The sequence below is a fragment of the Amphiprion ocellaris genome, chromosome 12 (genome assembly GCF_022539595.1).
Source record: "Amphiprion ocellaris isolate individual 3 ecotype Okinawa chromosome 12, ASM2253959v1, whole genome shotgun sequence".
NCBI classification, from domain to species: domain Eukaryota; kingdom Metazoa; phylum Chordata; class Actinopteri; family Pomacentridae; genus Amphiprion; species Amphiprion ocellaris.
In genome coordinates this window covers 35,185,543-35,202,359 of record NC_072777.1, presented here as the reverse complement: position 1 = coordinate 35,202,359, position 16,817 = coordinate 35,185,543, and the positions used below count along the sequence as shown (strand labels likewise).

The following is a 16,817-nucleotide window of genomic DNA, read 5'->3' as shown; positions in this document are numbered from 1 at the left end:
CATGAAACCAGTGCAGAGGTTGGATAAGACACGGGAGTAAAAACATGTTTCTCCATAAAATAATCCTGCTTTTTTTTGTTGTTGTTGAATAAGAGCGCATTTAAAATTTGTTCTTGTAAAATCACACATTAACCGTTACTGTGGCAGTGAAGGTTCAATAAATAGAACAAGTTTAATAAAAGTTTGGACCAATCGTTAAATACTAATAGGTATTAAAGACCACGTGGGCTAAAACATTCATAATAATTCATCAATGTTTACAATTGTTTAGGCACATTAGCTGATATGCAACATTTATATCAGTATACAGGAGGTCCTCGACTTGCGTCAGAGTTCCGTTCCTACAGCGTGATGTAAGTTGATTTTCACTGTAAGTTGGAACTCTGGTGAAAATGTAAACAAAGTCATTACGTGCATCACGATACAACTACAGTAACGACAAACGGTCATTAGCTCACACTGAAACACAACTCAGTAGAAAAATACCGGCAAAAATGGAAACAAAGCCGTCTTACAGTGCCGTGTGACGACGTATTCATCCACTCCACACGCCAACTAGTTCCACTGAACCAGTTCTGACGTAACCATGAAATGCCACAAGTTGAGGATGCCGTAAACCGAGGACCTCCTGTATAAGAACTTATAGTAGGATTAGAATCTGCCAGACAACGCCTAGTTTCGTCTTTTACGGCTTCAATTTTTCTCCATTTGGCTCCTTTTTTCCAAAGAGTGGTTCCTACGTTTCCCTGTAGAAAAGTCTTGTGTCTAATGGCTCTTGTTCTTTGGATGTTTCAGCTGATCCAGACCAACAAGCTGAAGCACTACCCTAGCATTCACGGAGACTTCAGCAGCGAGTTCCGTCAGCCCTGTGTGGTTTTCACCGGCCATCCCTCCCTACGCTTCGGAGACGTGGTTCACTTCATGGAGCTGTGGGGAAAATCCAGCCTCAACACCATCATCTTCACCGGTAGCTACAGAGGACTTTCCTTCAAACGCTGCGGTTCCATTAATACAAATGAAAAGATGTAACGTGACTTTGTTTCTCACAAACAGAGCCAGACTTCTCCTACCTGGATGCTCTGGCTCCCTACCAGCCGTTAGCCATGAAGTGTGTTTACTGTCCCATCGACACACGACTCAACTTCCATCAAGTATCAAAGCTGCTCAAAGAAGTCCAGGTAACGCCAACACCTGATCACATCCACATCTACAGAACCCTCACAGATTCTGTAGATGTGCTGCTGGCAGTTTCTCAAGCAACGAGATCCCTTACAACACACCTTCATGCTTTTAGAATGGGGACTTTGAAAGCAAAATGTTCTTTGAGAGTTGAGTAAACTGGTGGCTGATTGTCTTCCTCGTGGGTGTCTGGATACAGTAAGAGGAGAAATGTGCAACAAGCTTGTAACGGCTGAGTCAGAAGAAGTCCTGTGGGGGAAACAGGACAGTGAAAGCAATTTTCCAAGCTAACAGGTGAGTCACAAACAAAACAACAGAAGAATGTTAGGTCAGGCTTCAGGGCAGAGCAGGAGGGAGAACAGAGCAGCTCTGAGTCACTGAGGAGGAGGTGGACATTTAACTGCAGGTCTGCTGCCATCATGAATTCATATTTAACTCTGTTTGCATCTAAAGAGACTTCCAGGGCTTCAGGTAATCAGTATTTACAATGAATCGATCCTTTAACCCTCCTGTTGTCCTTATTTACGGGCAGCAAAAAATACTGTTCCTTCATCTGAAAAAAATCCAAAAATTCAGCAAAAAAAATTCCCCAAATTTATAAAAATTTGCAAAGTCTTCAGGAAGAAAATCTTTAAAAGTTTCCCTTAAAAGTTTTATTTAAAAAAAAAAAAAATCCCCAAATTTCGCAAGAAATAATAATAAAATTTAAAAAATTGTAAATATTTTCAAAAAATGAATTAAAATCTTTCAAAAAAAATCCTAAAAATATCTAAAATGATTACATATTTATCAGTAAAAATTTTAATATTTTCTTTAAGAACATTCAGAAAAAAATCAACCAAAATCCAGGAAAATTCATTGGATTTTGGTGGATTTTTTTTGTGAATGTTCTTAAGATAAAAATAAAACTATCAAGGGAAACTTTTAAGGAATTATTGAAATTTTCTTGCACATTTTCAGAAATTTGTGGAATTTTTTTGCTGAATTTTTTGATTTTTTTCAGACAAGGAAACTATATTTTTTGGTGCCCATTAATGAGGACAACAGGAGGGTTAAATACAATTGATTAGATATGTTTATTTAAACTGTTTTAAAAATGCACTATTTTCTGCTGCCATCCTCCAGTGCTGCCCCTGCTGTAACCCTCCCTGTAACAACAGTGTCCTACTGTTTCTATACTCCTCTCTCAGCCCCTCCATGTGGTGTGTCCGGAGCAGTACACTCAGCCTCCCCTGACCCAGTCCCACCGTTCAGACCTGATGCTGGAGCTGCAGCCTCCTCCCATGCCCTACAGACGCTGCTCCGTCCTCAACCTGCCCTTCAGACGGCGCTACGAGCGCGTCTACATCCTGCCGGAGGTGAGGCGCCGCAGAGCATCCGTGAATCTGTTATTCTGTGAGCTTAATTGCTGAAATTTTGTTGAGTAAAATCTGAAGTTGGAAACAGATGGCGAGGGCGTATTTAAAACTCTCTGAAGTGTTTGAAGGAAACGGCGACATGTTGCGCTTCAATTACTGTCAGAGTTAAAGATTGAAATGTATTATGGAAATATTCAAACCGCTGTTAGCGAGCAGGTGGTTCATTTTCCTTTGTGAAAGTCTGATTCTTCTGTTCCTAGCTGGCCAACTCCCTCGTGCCCTCCGAGATTAAACCTGGCGTCTCCGTGGCAACCGTGTCTGCAGTGGTTCACTCCAAGGACAACAAGCACACGCTACAGGTGAGTCTGTGGAACATGTATGTGATTGTTCTGTATTCTGCAGCTTCTCTACAGTCAGATGATGCTTCTCTTCGGTGTGTTTCGTCCAGTCGGTCCCCAAACCTCCTCCTGTGGCCCCCAGCAAGAAGAGGAAGCGAGTGATGGATGAGCCCCCGGTGGTGTTGGCCCCCAAACCCCTGCTGAGTGGAGCGGTGCCGCTGGAAGCCTTCCTGGCCACGCTGCAGAAGGTGTGAAACCTGTGGAACTTCACGAACACGCTGCCTTCTCATTGGTTGCTTCAGGATTCCCAGAGGAGAATTCAGTTCTCACCTCTTGGCCATAATTTATTTGGAATGACTTTACATGCTTTACATTTTAACTGGTTCTATTCCTACCTCACAGACCAATGTTTTTATGTAAGGATGGGTACATGTTCCTCAGGAACCCATGAAATTAGGTGTAGGGTTCCCTAAGGGTCAATTTTAGGTCCCATTCTCAGATAACAAAAATAGGTTTTTATCATCTGAAGAACATAGCCAGAGTCCGCCCGTTTCTCTCTCAGGCCAGCAGGAGGTGCTACTGCATGCTTTTATCTCTTCTCGTTTAGACTATTGTAATGCCCTGCTCTTTGGTCTTCCTAAAAAGAGTATTTTAAATCTACAATTATTACAAAACTCAGCAGTACGCGTGCTGACGAGGACCAGAGGGCGGGAACACTTTTATTACACCAGCTTTAAAGTCGCTGCATTGGCTCCCCGTCCGCTTCAGGATCGATTTTAAGGTTCTTTTATTAGTTTTTAAATGTCTTAACGGCTGTGCGCCTTCTTATTTATCTGATCTCCTTTTAACATATCGACCCTCGCGGATCGTGAGGTCCTCTGGCAGTGGCCTTTTATCCAGACCACAAGCCAGGACTAAAACCCACGGTGAGGCGGCATTTAGCCACTATGGCCTCCGTCTGTGGAATAGCTGCTGGAGAACCTCAGGACTGCAGAGACTGTCGATATTTTTAAAAGAAGGTTAAAGACTCACCTTTTTAATCAGGCTTTTAACTAACCTTTTAAATCCTTATGTTCTTATCATTCTCTATTTATTCTCTTATGTATTTTTACTCTTTTAACCTTTCACCTTTTTACTTCTCTTACAGGCCTTTTATTCTTATATTGTAAATTTTTAGTTATTTAACTCCAGTGTTTTCCTCAGGAGAGTCCTCCACACTGGGGGCAGTATCTGGTCTGCTGCTGGGGGTGCTGTCCATGGGTCCCTTCGGTCTGGCTGGTTGGGGGGGCTCCCCACCTCGGTGTGGGGGTCCCCCTGTCTGTCGGGGTCGGGGGGTCTGGGTGCCGGCGCCCCCAGTGGTCATGGCCTGCGACTCCTCCCAGTGTGGACGACCCCAATGGAGGTGTTTTCCACAATCGTCAGTGCCATGCCATGTCTCCCTACTGTCAGTGGTGTGTGTGTGTGTGTGTGTGTGTGTGTGTGTGTGTGTGTGTGTGTGTGTGTGTGTGTGTGTGTGTGTGTGTGTGTGTGTGTGTGTGTGTGTGTGTGTGTGTGTGTGTGTGTGTGTGTGTGTGTGTGTGTGTGTGTGTGCGTGTGTGTGCGCTTGTGCAGTTGTGTGCATATATGTATATATGGAGGGAGGGAGGGAGGGAGGGAGGGATGGGTTTTCTTGTTCTTAATGTTTTTAAATGTTGTAAAGCACTTTGTGTTGCATTTTTAACTGTATGGAAAGTGCTCTATAAATAAAGTTTGATTGATTGACATGCATGAAAATCTGTTTATCTCCTCATTTGCAGCACGGGATCACCGAGGTGAAGGTGGAGGAGACGGCAGACGGACACATTCTGCACCTGCAGGCCGAGGACACGCTGATCCAGCTGGAGGAGGACGGAACACACATCGTCTGCGACAACAACGAGCCGCTGAGAACCACCCTGAGAGACCTGGTGCTGCGCTTCCTGCAGAAACTCTGAAACCCTAACCCTGAACCCTCCTCAGGCCTCGTTTTAACGGCACGAGGTACGATCAGAAAGACCTGAGACTGATTTAAATTTACCGCAGTCCCTCAGATACCACATGCAGATACTCAGCACCTCCCTGGAAGTCCTGTCACAGCAACATAAATCACACCATCCAGATAACAGTGCATCCACCTGAGGAAGAGAAGCAATCACAAGGAACCAAATCTTCTCGTAGGGTTGTAGACAAAATAGCGTGTTTAACCAGATTTCCATATCAACCGTAAAGTGAATATTTGTCAGGAGTTTTCACGCGTAAATCAACCCCAGCTCCAGAGAAAGCTGAAATATGATTAAAGCCCGTTCATTTGTGTCTCTATGGTTCATGTTTGAACGTAAGACACTTCAAATCAACCACAGGGGTTTAACTATTAGTCACCAACGATGGATGGAGCCTTTAAAGTTCATCTCTTCACACAAATAAGAACCTCAAAATGGAACAGACATCCCAGTCTACTCTGACAACGAACCGCTTCATAAAAAGTAAAATATTCTGGTTTGTTTGCATTGCGTTGGCGTGTCGTTTCCACCAGATGTTCTACAAACACCTCAGGATGGAACAGAAGAGCTCTGCCTCGACAGCCGGACTGTAGTTGGCTGATTCCTGGTGAGGAATAACATGAATGCTGAAGAAAACCATCCTCTGCCAGCTGCTGTTTCTCCTCCTGATGGTAGCTGCAGACCTCCTGTCACCAGAGATGATCCTCTACATGAAGGTCGGATTCATTCAGCTGCTGATGGACACTAAATGTCTTAGATGTTTTCTTCTCTGCTTCAAGTTTGAGCTAAATGAAGAAACTGCAAAACAGTCCCAAGACTTTTTGATCGTATTTCTGCTTCACTGGACTGCAGACGGAGCTGAGTACTGAACTGTCATATTTAACTCTGCAACATTTACAGTAGTTTTACTGTTATGTTTTATTTGTATGAAGCTTAAACAGATGGATTATTTTGTATTAAAAAAATAGTTCTAGAAAAATACATCAAGCCTTTCATCGCTGTTGCTATTAGAGAAACTAAATTCAAATGAAAATTCAGTCATGAGGCCAGAAGTTTAAAAAAGAGGAAGGAGGAAAAGTAATTCAACATAAAAGTGTAGTTTCAGTTCCTGATATTTGTCTGTTCAGCGTCATTCACTTTTCCCAGATTGCAACCATCTAAACAAAACATCTGTACCAGCAGAGTCAAACTCATTCTAGTTCAGGTTCCACATTCAGTCCAGTCTGATCTCCAGTGGACTGGACCAGTAAAACCACAGCATAATAACCTAGAAATAACCACAACTCCTAATGGTTCCTTTGTTCTAGTGCAAAAATGTTCACATTTAAGGAATTATCTTCTAACAAACATCATGAACAACCTGAAATTTCTTACGAGAAAAAAGTTAAATTTCAACAACATTTAGTCTCAGTTTATCATTTCCACATTACAACTTCCAGATCAGAGTGTCTACAAAGGAACACAACATTTAGTCACAGATATCTGGAACTGAACCATAGAGGATTTTACTTTATGATCAAAATGACAAAAGTCAGACAAAAAATGACAAAAAACAAGACAAAATATTTCAGAAATGAGACCCAAAATGACAACAGAACAATGAGCAATCTGGTATTTTACTTTATGATCAAAACAATGTTTCATGGTCCATAAATGATTATAAATAATAGAAAAAATGTCTTCTCTGTAATTTTTACACTTTACAAAGTCGTCCCGCGGGCCGGATTGGACCCTGTGGAGAACCAGTTTTGGCCCACGGGCCTCATGTTTGACACCCCTGGTCTAAACAAAGCATCTAAAACGTTGTTTAGTCTTCTACCCACAGTCACAATAACGACTGATCACCTCTATCCTGAAGAGCTTTTAGTTGGTCTAGAATGTTTCCTCCTCCAGTAAAACAGGCACAACTGGTGTTTTTCACACATTCTGACATCGCTGACTCACCGTCACGGCTCACCTGATTACAACAGAACCGTCGTTGTTAGTAACGGGATTTTCCTCCACTGACCAGTCAAACCAATGGTAGTTGGCTCAGTGTGATAAACAATGAAGCAGTTAGAAAAGTCTGAACAGGAAGTAAAAAGGCGTAAAGATAAAGGTAAATTTAGTATTTGCTTTTCCCTTTGTTTCTTTGTATTTGCTTTTACTTGATGGACAAAAGGAAAAAGCAATGACAAAATGGAAAAGCAAAGACAAAATTTACCTTTATATTTCTTCATTTATTCTTTTATTTATTCTTCTTTATATTTACACATTTTTTCCTGATTTTTTAAAATAGATTTATTATTTTATTCCTTCTTATATTTACACATTTCCTTTTTTTTTTACCAGATTTATTTATCTTTCATTTATTCTTCTTTATATTTACATTTATTTCCTGTTTTTTTAATAGATTTATTCTTTTATTCCTTTTTATATTTACACATTTCATTATTTTTTTAACCAATTTATTTATCTATTATTTATTCCTCTTTATATTTACACATTTATGTCCTTATTTTTTAATACAAGGTTTCTGCAGGACATTAAAAAGCATTAACAGTCATTAAATTGATTTTGCGAAAATTAGGCCTTAAATGGCATTAAAAATCATTAAATTTGCTTTCAGTGGCATTAAAAATTCTTTCTACAGTTTTCAAGAAAAACAAATTTTAACATTTTATTCACCAGATGACAAACAGTTAACTGGAAGAATGATCAAATATTGGTCAAGAATGGAAGAAGTGATAATTTGCGGTCATATTTTCAAACTGTGTTCTAATACTGACGGATCTGTTCTGTTTCAGTTGCCTCCATCCACTGACAGCAGACTGAGGTTTAATTCCCAGCAGCTGACGGAGCAGAACGACGCCAACGGGAAACCAGATTAGTTTAAAACTCTGCTGTCTGTTTAACCCAAAACTAAATCTGTGCACAGATTGCCTTGTTTGGATGCACAGATTGCCTTGTTTGGACACACAAAAACTCACAAAATAAATAAATAAAGGGCTAATTGTCATTTGTGTCACAAAATATTTAATGGGTTCAGGGTTCACATGCTTCTAAAATACATTTAATAATAAGCTTTCAATGTACAATATGTTACAGTGTACTATGTGATGATTCTTTGATAATACGACAGCAGGCGGAACAAAAAAAAAAACTTTTCCATTACATCCAGCTGCTTCCAGATGTGCTGAAATCAGTCATCTTCAGGAAACATAGTTAAAGGTATTCAGGTGTTTGTTGCGTTTCAGACATTTATTTTTTGGGACATAAATTCCATTAAAACATGTTTTATTATTATGAAACTTTTATTATTTTTCTCGTCCGCTCTCTGTTCTCCTCTGTGGAGCTACAGGCAGTGATCTGGAAGCTTTGGAGTGACAACAGCATTTTCAGGAGGGACCCGGCGGCCCTGAGAGGATCTGATCTCAGAGTCGGTCTGAGGCTCTTTGGTCTGAAGCAGAGAGCAACTCCAGGAAAAAGAGGTGGACAGTGGAGGTAGCAGAACGTCTAGAAGGAAAGATGGAACCTGACAGGATTCTGTGATGGAGCAGGTACAGTTTAAAGACTAAAAGCTGTTCAGAAATAGACGCATTTTTAAATAAAAGTTTGAGTTTGGTAATTCAAGACGCAACAAAAAGTGTTCAAATACAGGATTTAGAGCAGGGGAGTCAAACAGGAGGCCGACTTTGTAAAGTGTCAGAAGATGTCAGCTGCAGATTGTAAATATGTAAAATCATAAATGTGAAATTATTTTGAGACCTGCATCAGAAAGTGAAATACTAGATCGTTCTTTTGTCGTTTGAGTCTCATTTTTGTAATATTTTGTCCTTTTTTTTGTCTGACTTTTGTCATTTGTGTCATGTTTTTGTCATTTTGTGTTTCCTTTTTGTCTCGCTTGTATTTTTTGTCTCGTTTTTGTCATTTTGTGTTTTGTTTTATTCATTGTTTTGTGTATCATTTTTGTCGTTTGGTGCCTTTTTTTGTCTCGCTTGTGTTGTTAGTCTACTTTTTTGTCGTTTTGTATCTTGCTTTTGTCATGTTTTGTCTCATTTGTGTAATTTTTTGTCTCGTTTTCGTCGTTTGTCCATTTTTTATCTCGCTTTCTAACTTTTTTGTCATATTTTTTGTCTCTTTTTTGTTTTGTTTCATGTCATTTGTCTAATTTTTTGTTGTTTTGTGTCTCATTTTTGTCATTTTGTGTCTCATTTTTGAAATATTTTGTCTTGTTTTTGTTGGTTTTTGTCTTTTGTTGTTTTGATCATCATCCTTAAATATGAACATTGTCAGAACAGACTTTTTTGCGGTAAAACAAAGGAAACATTAGGAGTTGTGGTTATTTAGAGGTTATTATGCTGTGGTTTTACTGGTCTGGTCTACTTGACATTAATTGGGCTGAATGTGGAGCCTGGACTAAAATGAGTTTGACACCCATGCTTTAAAGTATAAATAACAAATATTAAAGCTGCAGTGATCCATATTTCTGTAGTAACAATGCATCAGTTTTTATGTTAAATGTTAAATGACAAACTCAGAGAAAATGAAACAGCTCTGTGAGATTTTATCACGTCTTTCACGTCTTTCTTTTGGTTTTCTGGCCCACAGCTTCATTGTTTTGGTTCACTCAGTGCTCTCATACCTCCATTTTCACTAAAAAGCTGGAATAAAACTGCTCTACCTGGTCTTTTTGTGTTTACGGCTTGTTTCTGCTGCCCCCAAATTGAAAAAAATAACTTTAAAAAGTGCTCTAAAGAGAAAATACCCTGTAAAGACACTGTCCACTCTTTTTTTCCGTCCTAGATTAAAGTCCTCAGCTGCCAGATGCCTAATCTGTGCAAACGTCCACCTATCAGTGTCGTGTTGACCAGCCTGATGAGTGGATCTGAGTGCCGGGTGGGGGTTCCACCTGATCGATGTGTCCTCTGTCAGCTGTTGGACGTCTACTTGGACTCCTTCTCGGCGTCCAGCAGCGCAGACTGGATGCCCAGCTTCTTCAGCTCCTCCACCAGATCTCCGTTCTGGTGCATCTGCAGCAGGATGTCGCAGCCGCCCACGAACTCCCCGTTGAAGTAGACCTGAGGGATGGTCGGCCAGTTGGAGAAGTCTTTGACTCCTGAGGAAGGAGACGGAAATAAGTAAACAGCAGTAACAGTTTTAAGCACATTTTGAAGTCCTGCATCAAAAAAGTTAGCAGAAACAGACAAATTAAAAACAAAAAGTTCCCAAATAGAATTTTGGAGGACGTTTACAAGTATTTCTGGCTTTAAGAAGTGTCTCATTCTAAGGTTTCTAACTAAAGACTGAAGTGTGTATTCAGGCTGCAACTAATTATTACTTTCATTGGTGGTTATTTTCTCCATAAATCGATCAGTTGTTTTGTCTATAAAATGTAAGGAAATGGTGAAAATAACCCAAAATCATGTCCTCTAATGTCTTTTGTCCACAATCCAAAGATATTCACTTAAACGTAATAGAACAGTAAAGAAGTCATGAAATATTATCATTTTCAGAAGCTGAAATTTTAAAAAAAACATTTTTTTCATCTAAAAAATGACTCAAACCAATTCATCAATTATTAAAAAAAACAAGTGATCCAATGGAAATACAGTTTTTCAGTCTATTCACATGTTTCAACACTCTCATAGCACAATATAGGACATTTCCAAGTGTTTTTATTTTTGAGGAAGTGCGTCATTCTCAGGTTTCTATCACAGCTGTGCATCCGGCAGCAATTATTTTCACTGCAGATTATTTTAGTATTATTAGTATTTTGGCCTACGTAAACATCAGAAAATGTTGACAAAAAACTTTCCGTTTTTTCCAAAGCCCAAAATGATGTCCTGTAGTGTCTTATTTTGTCCACAATCCAAACAGTTTCAGTTTACTGTCATAGAAGAGTAAAGAAACCAGGAAATATGCACATATAAGAAGCTTTTTCTTCTAAAAAAAAAAATACTCAAACTGATTAATCAATCATCACAATAGTTGGTAATAAATGTAATAATTGATAACTGGTGTATAAACTGAAGCATCTGAGTCCTAACACATCGAGTAACCCTTATTTTAAATGTTCATTTATCTGTCAGATTAGCTGCTGATTGGTTTAACTGTTGGAAACTGTTAAATCAATCACCTTGATTAGTTGTTGCAGTTGTTGCTGTGGTACGTCCATATTCCGATTCATAATAGCAATAAATAAAATATTAATCAAGCAAACAAACGTAAAGAATAATATTGGACGTCTGTTGGGTCTTTTTTATGCAGCTGAACGGTAGGATGATGTGTTTGTCTGGTCTGAAAACTACCATTTCTAGGACTCGAATAGCGCAATACGGGACATTTCCAGTTGTTTTTTCTTTGAGGAAGTGTGTCATTCAAAGGTTTCTATCACAGCTGTGCATCCGGCAGCAATTATTTTCACTGTGGATTATTTTCTTGATCAAACTATTAGTATTTTGGTCCATTAAATGTCAGAAAATGACATCCTTAAATGTCTTGTTTTGTCCACAACCCAAAAATTTTCAGTTTTGTGTCACAAAGGAGGAAAGAAACCAGGAAATATTCACATTTACGAGGCTTGAAGTGTAGAATTTTGAATTTATTCCTTTAAAAATGACTGAAAAGTTGGTGATTAATGTAATAATCGCATAATTAATGTATATATAGAGACATTTATGTGTTAAACTATTTTAAACTCCACTTTAGCTTGGCTCAGGTCAGTTAAATGTCATGAGTCATCTTCAGATAAACAGCTGATGCAACCAGAAGAAAGAGGAGGAGGCTGAGAGAACCGAAATAAAACATTTTTCTCTTCATGTTCTCAGCCCAAAATGACTGAATTATGACAAAAGCCAGAGAGTCGGTATGGAAGAGGCCACAAAACCTCAAACCCTGATGGTGTAACGTTGGACTGGAAGCACCACACCCTCCAGTCCTGCTGCAGAACGCTGATAAAACCAGCAGAAGGGCCGGTCGGTTAATAACAGCTGCTTATTAAGGAGCCAATAATCAGGTCAGCAGGTCTACACATGTAAGACAGAGGTTAATAGAGACATAAAAGTCTGTTCAGTCCAATCAGGGGAGCCAAAGTCATTCTAGTTCAGGTTCCACATTCAGTCCAGTTTGATGTCAACAGTATTATGCCTCAGTGTCAACAAAAAAAAACACCAGCGAGACAAAAAGGAAACACAAATGGCAAAAGCATGAGACAAAAATCAAAAGTCAGACAAAAAACAACAAAAGACAAAATATTACAAAAATGAGACACAAAATGACAAAAATGACATAAAACGACAAAAGCGAGAAACGATATGAGAAAAAATTAGACAAACGATGAAAGTTAGTCAAAAAACGATCAAAAACATGAGACCAATGACAAAAGTCAGACAAAAAAAGACAAATTATTACAAAAATGGGACACAAAATGACAATGAACAATCTAGTATTTTACTTTCTGATCCAAACAACTTGTCATGGTCTAGAAATGATTTTGAATTTATAGTTTTACTAATTTACAATCTGCAGTTAATGTCTTCTCTGGACTTTTTACACTTCGAGGGCCGGATTGGACCCTCTGGAGGACCGCTTTTGGACACTCCTGGGTCAAATTAATTAGCATGTAACACAACTACTGTTCATTATTAAGGAGTTTCTAAAAGCCTACTGACAGCTTGTTGCGGTGGATCCTGACAGGTTCTTCCAGTTCACTGACCTTGTCTCAGGTCCTGGTCCTCCAGCACGTTGTACGCAGCGTAGTCGTCCACTCCGTGCATCCGGAGGATCTGAACTACGGCGTTGCTGAAGCCGCACATGGGCTGAGCCGGCGTCCCCTTCATGAACACCACCACCTTGTCCTTCTTCACCATCTCACCAAGGTCCTTCTGGAGGTCCGCCGCCGAGCACAGGAACCGGGCCGGGGCCGACCACACGCGTCCGTCGGCTCGTCCCGGCACGTACACGGACGGCCCCGACCGCAGACACCGAGCAGCGGATCTGATTAAACTATTCATGGTCTTTTTTGGTGAGTTCTGTCTTCGTGAGAGGAAGAGAAATGTTCCAGAAACCGTCTAACGTAGTTGACCAGAAGCCGGAGTGACTGCCGTTCGTCAATACACTCCACTCTCTGAGCCGGGGGCGGGATCTGAGCGATGATTGGACAAGTGCGTCAAAACAAATTTAAACAGATTTGTTATTGGCAGAGCCGCACGTCAATCACACGAGTTACACAAGGAAAGCTTTCATAAGCAGCTATTATTTTTTTAAATTGTGTGACATCACTATTTCATAATAATATACCGACTGCCTTTGTGTTTTATTTGTTGAATTGAAATATAGAAATATTTTTCAAAATCTTTCCAGGTTACAGAAGCTTTAAGGACTTCCGGAGCAGGGCGGAAGAAGAAGAAGAAGAAGGTGACGGTTTGAAAGATGGCGGCGCAAACGCAGAAGAACAACAACAAACCGGGGAAACCTGGCGGAAAAGAGGCTCAGCCGCTCATAATCGCCAAGACTCCGGCGGAGGAGCAGCGTCTGAAGCTGGAGAGGTTGATGCGGAACCCGGATAAGATGGCTCCCATCCCGGACCGGCCGAAGGAGTGGAACCCGCGGGCTCCGCCGGAGTTCGTCCGGGACGTGATGGGCTCCAGCGCCGGGGCGGGCAGCGGAGAGTTCCACGTTTACCGGCACCTCCGCCGCAGGGAGTACCAGCGGCAGGACTTTCTGGACAAGATGGCAGAGAAGCAGGACAAGGACCTGGACTATCTGGACAAAGTGGAGCAGAACAAACAGAAGGCGGAGGAGAGGACGGCCAAGCGCAGGAAGAAGCGGGACAAGCTGAAGCAGAAGAAGCTGCAGGCGAAGAAAGCGAAGCTGGAGGCCAAAAACAAGGAGGAGGAGGACGGAGGGAAGAGTTCAGAGAGCAGCGAGGAGGAGAAGGAGGAGGAAGAGGACGAGAGAGAGGCTGAGGATGATGCCGAGGCTCCCAGCTTCATCATGGGGAGGAAATGAAGCTCTGAGTGAGGGACTAGTTTCTGTTTCATGCTTCTGTAATGAACATCAGCATCGCATGGAAGCTTAAAGAAGAGTCTTGTACACAAGAAAACAGAACTGATCTGCAGCACGGATTAAAAAACACCAGTGGGCCCTGTTTTATCTTTATCACCAGAGAAGAAACGTGGACACTGACTTATTTAAAGTGCATTGTTTTAGACACATTTCAGCTTCCCAGTGTGATTCTTCTTTATGTTTTACAAAATCGAACATAGAAATTATTGTTAAAGGCAAATGTCAGCTTGTGGTCAGGGATATCTTGAGTTTGCTAAAACAAAACAAAAAAAAATAGACTAAACTACAATTGTTTGATTGGGAATCGTCTATATTTTAATATTGTCAATGTTTTAATAAAAAGCAAAAGTGGATAAATCATCCAGGTCTTATGGCTGTGTACACTGAGGACTGACAACTAAAGATTGTTTTCATTGTTGACTAGTCTTAATTTCTATTTTGTGGATTAGTCACTTAGTTGCTGGTCAATAAAATGTCAGAAAAATGTGAAAAAATGTCCCCAAAGCCTAAAACAATCTCTTCAAATGTCTTGTTTTGTCCACACCTCAAAGATATTCTGATTGCGACTTTAATGTCTGGTATCACAGGAAGCTGCAACAATTAACTGGAGAAAAAAATCCAAATTTTGTGATTCCAGCTCCTTAAATGTGAATATGTTCTGATTTCTCTTCTTGTCTTTGACAGTAAATTGAATATCTTTGGGTTGTGGACAAACTAATCCTAGAAGACATCATCTGAGTGACGTTTCACTGACCAAACATCTGACTGATTAATTGAGAAAATACCCAGAATATCTGTTTATTGCAGCCCTCTTAGTCATCCAGTGATCTGTTTTTGTCTTTGCAGCCTTGTGAAGCCGCCCCTGGTGAATCCTGTTGCTTGTGGGCTCAACAAGGCTGCAGAAAGCAACTCAAAGAATGAAAAGGCGTGACTTCTGGAGGCTCAGGAGATTCACGTGCGATGTTCCTTGGACAGACTCCTGCCTTCCACGGCGGTGATGGTCTCGTTCAGTAGCTTTCACCTTTCTTCAGGCAGGTAGATTAAACCTGGCAGCCAGATATTGTTTGAAACAGGAGAAGCTCTTCCTGTCAGACACTGTCAGCTGTCACAGTCATGTCTGTAATGTCTTATTTTGCCTTCAGTGCAGTAATTAAGACACTCAGTAGAATATGTTTCATGCATCAGAAGTATCTGATCATTTCTATATATTTGTTAAAACATCTCCACTCTGTCCTGTATAATTTCAAGTATTCTTTACATCGTTACTCCTCTGCATGTTCTGCAGATTAAAGTTAAGTTTGTCTGCTTTATTCAACCACTCTTTCTCTTAACTTTTATGTAGTGCAGTGGTGTCAGACTCATTCTAGTTTATGTTCCACATTCAGTCCAGTTTGATCTCCAGTGGACCGGACCAGTAAAATCAGAGAATAATAACCTATAAATAACCACAACTCCTAATGGTTCCTTTGTTTTAGTGCAAAAAAGCACATGGAAAGGAAACAAGACGACAATAACGTGAGACAAATGGTAAAAAGTCTGACAAAACAAGACAAAATATTTCAAAAACAAGACAAGATGACAAAAGAACAATGAGCAATATAGTATTTTACTTTATGATCAAAACCACAACAAAATAGACAAAAAAAGGACAAAATATTACAAAAACCGACACAAAATGACAAAGTGAGAAACAAAATGACCAAAAAATGGACAAATGACACAAAAAAGACAAAACAACAAAAACTTGACAAAAAACAGAAAAGCCAGAAACAAATAACAAAAAATAGACAAACGACACAAGCGAGACAAAAAGGAAACACAAAATGACAAAAAATATGAGACAAATGACAAAAATCAGACATAATAAGGACAAAAACAAGACAAAGAATTACAAAAAGGAGACACAAAATGACATAAAATGAGACAAATGACATGAAAGAAAGCAAAAAAGGGACAAAAAGAGAAATCAGTGCTGTTGCTAATTATCCTAATATTGGAAGTAATAAAATAAGAAAGAAAGAATGACAGTGTGTGTATATATATATATATATATATATGTATATATATATATATATATGTATATATATATATATATATATATATATATATATATATATATATATATATATATATATATACATACATATATATATATATAAACATCAATAATTCTTTAATAAACATACATGTATAATCACTGATTCACTTTATAAGTGACATGCATCTGGTTCCTGTCATTACTACTGAAGTATGGCAGTCACTTAAACTAAAAAATCCAAAAAACAACACATTTTATGGATGTCAGCTGCTGTAAAACAAACCAGAAGAACAAATGGAACCCAAAGATAGAAGGCAGCAGTAGCTACCTAACGTGATTATTAAACTACAACAGAGTGAGAAATGTGAGCTCCTCCATAAGCCAGGATGCAGTTCACACTGAATAGAGTCCTATGGAAAATGTCCAGTATTATTATATATTATTGGAGATGATCCTCTATGCATGAACTTATCTGGAGTGTTTTTATTTCAGCTGATTAGAGCATATTTGAACTACTTTTGTTGCATAGTTCAACCTTGCAACAAACCCTGCACTGTATTTAAGTAATCCATGTGATGTTTTGTATGTAAAATGTTAAATCTGTGTGAAAACTTCATAGGACAGAATAATCCTGTTACTGAGATCAGAGAGGACTGAAGGAAGGATGCAACCTGAGATGTAAATTGGGCCACGAGGGGTTCCAGAAATGAGTGTATCCATGGCAAAATTAAATATTATTTTTTCACCTGTGGTTAAAAATTGTCTCAACCCAGTAAATAACCGTCGGAAATGTCACAAAAAAGTGGGCACATGTCTTCATGCTGTATGAGATGGTCCA

At 39.6% G+C, this 16,817-nt stretch overlaps 3 protein-coding genes and 1 non-coding gene across 5 annotated transcripts in view; 3 read left to right on the top strand and 1 right to left on the bottom strand.

Annotated features, from left to right (window-relative positions):
* ints9 (integrator complex subunit 9) overlaps positions 1-7,891 on the top strand; it is a 16,704-nt gene extending 8,813 nt beyond the window's left edge. The window contains exons 12-18 of one of the 2 annotated variants that reach the window (XM_023262735.3): positions 796-967; positions 1,054-1,178; positions 2,370-2,537; positions 2,798-2,896; positions 2,986-3,123; positions 4,672-4,894; positions 7,680-7,891. In XM_023262735.3, coding sequence (XP_023118503.1) covers positions 796-967; positions 1,054-1,178; positions 2,370-2,537; positions 2,798-2,896; positions 2,986-3,123; positions 4,672-4,848 — 879 coding nt within the window. In that variant the 3' untranslated portion in view covers positions 4,849-4,894; positions 7,680-7,891. Of the gene's footprint in view, positions 1-795; positions 968-1,053; positions 1,179-2,369; positions 2,538-2,797; positions 2,897-2,985; positions 3,124-4,671; positions 5,875-7,679 lie in introns of those variants that run through there. The other variant, XM_023262734.3, reaches the window with a different exon arrangement.
* On the bottom strand, positions 7,886-13,000 carry glrx5 (glutaredoxin 5 homolog (S. cerevisiae)). The gene is made up of 2 exons (XM_023262731.3): positions 12,590-13,000; positions 7,886-9,991 (listed from the first exon to the last, which is right to left on the bottom strand). Exons 1-2 carry the CDS (start codon positions 12,885-12,887, stop codon positions 9,819-9,821), a joined length of 471 nt encoding a protein of 156 aa, XP_023118499.1. The 5' UTR covers positions 12,888-13,000; the 3' UTR covers positions 7,886-9,818.
* Positions 13,001-13,272: 272 nt separating this feature from the next.
* prkrip1 (PRKR interacting protein 1) lies at positions 13,273-14,301 on the top strand. The gene has a single exon (XM_023262727.3). It carries the CDS (start codon positions 13,306-13,308, stop codon positions 13,882-13,884), a length of 579 nt encoding a protein of 192 aa, XP_023118495.1. The 5' UTR covers positions 13,273-13,305; the 3' UTR covers positions 13,885-14,301.
* Positions 14,302-14,778: 477 nt separating this feature from the next.
* Positions 14,779-15,054, top strand: LOC111563604 (small Cajal body-specific RNA 13). Its single transcript, XR_002745697.1, has one exon. It is a non-coding gene; the product is annotated as a small Cajal body-specific RNA 13 (non-coding RNA).
* Positions 15,055-16,817: the final 1,763 nt, after the last annotated feature.

What these genes read in the sequence shown, in the direction of transcription:
- glrx5 (XM_023262731.3), bottom strand. Translation starts at nt 12,887, where the DNA reads ATGAATAGTTTAATCAGATCCGCTGCTCGGTGTCTGCGGTCGGGGCCG. An exon ending in GGACCAGGACCTGAGACAAG is followed by an intron (nt 9,992 to 12,589) that starts GTCAGTGAACTG and finishes CTCCTTCCTCAG; the next exon opens with GAGTCAAAGACTTCTCCAAC.
- prkrip1 (XM_023262727.3), top strand. Translation starts at nt 13,306, where the DNA reads ATGGCGGCGCAAACGCAGAAGAACAACAACAAACCGGGGAAACCTGGC.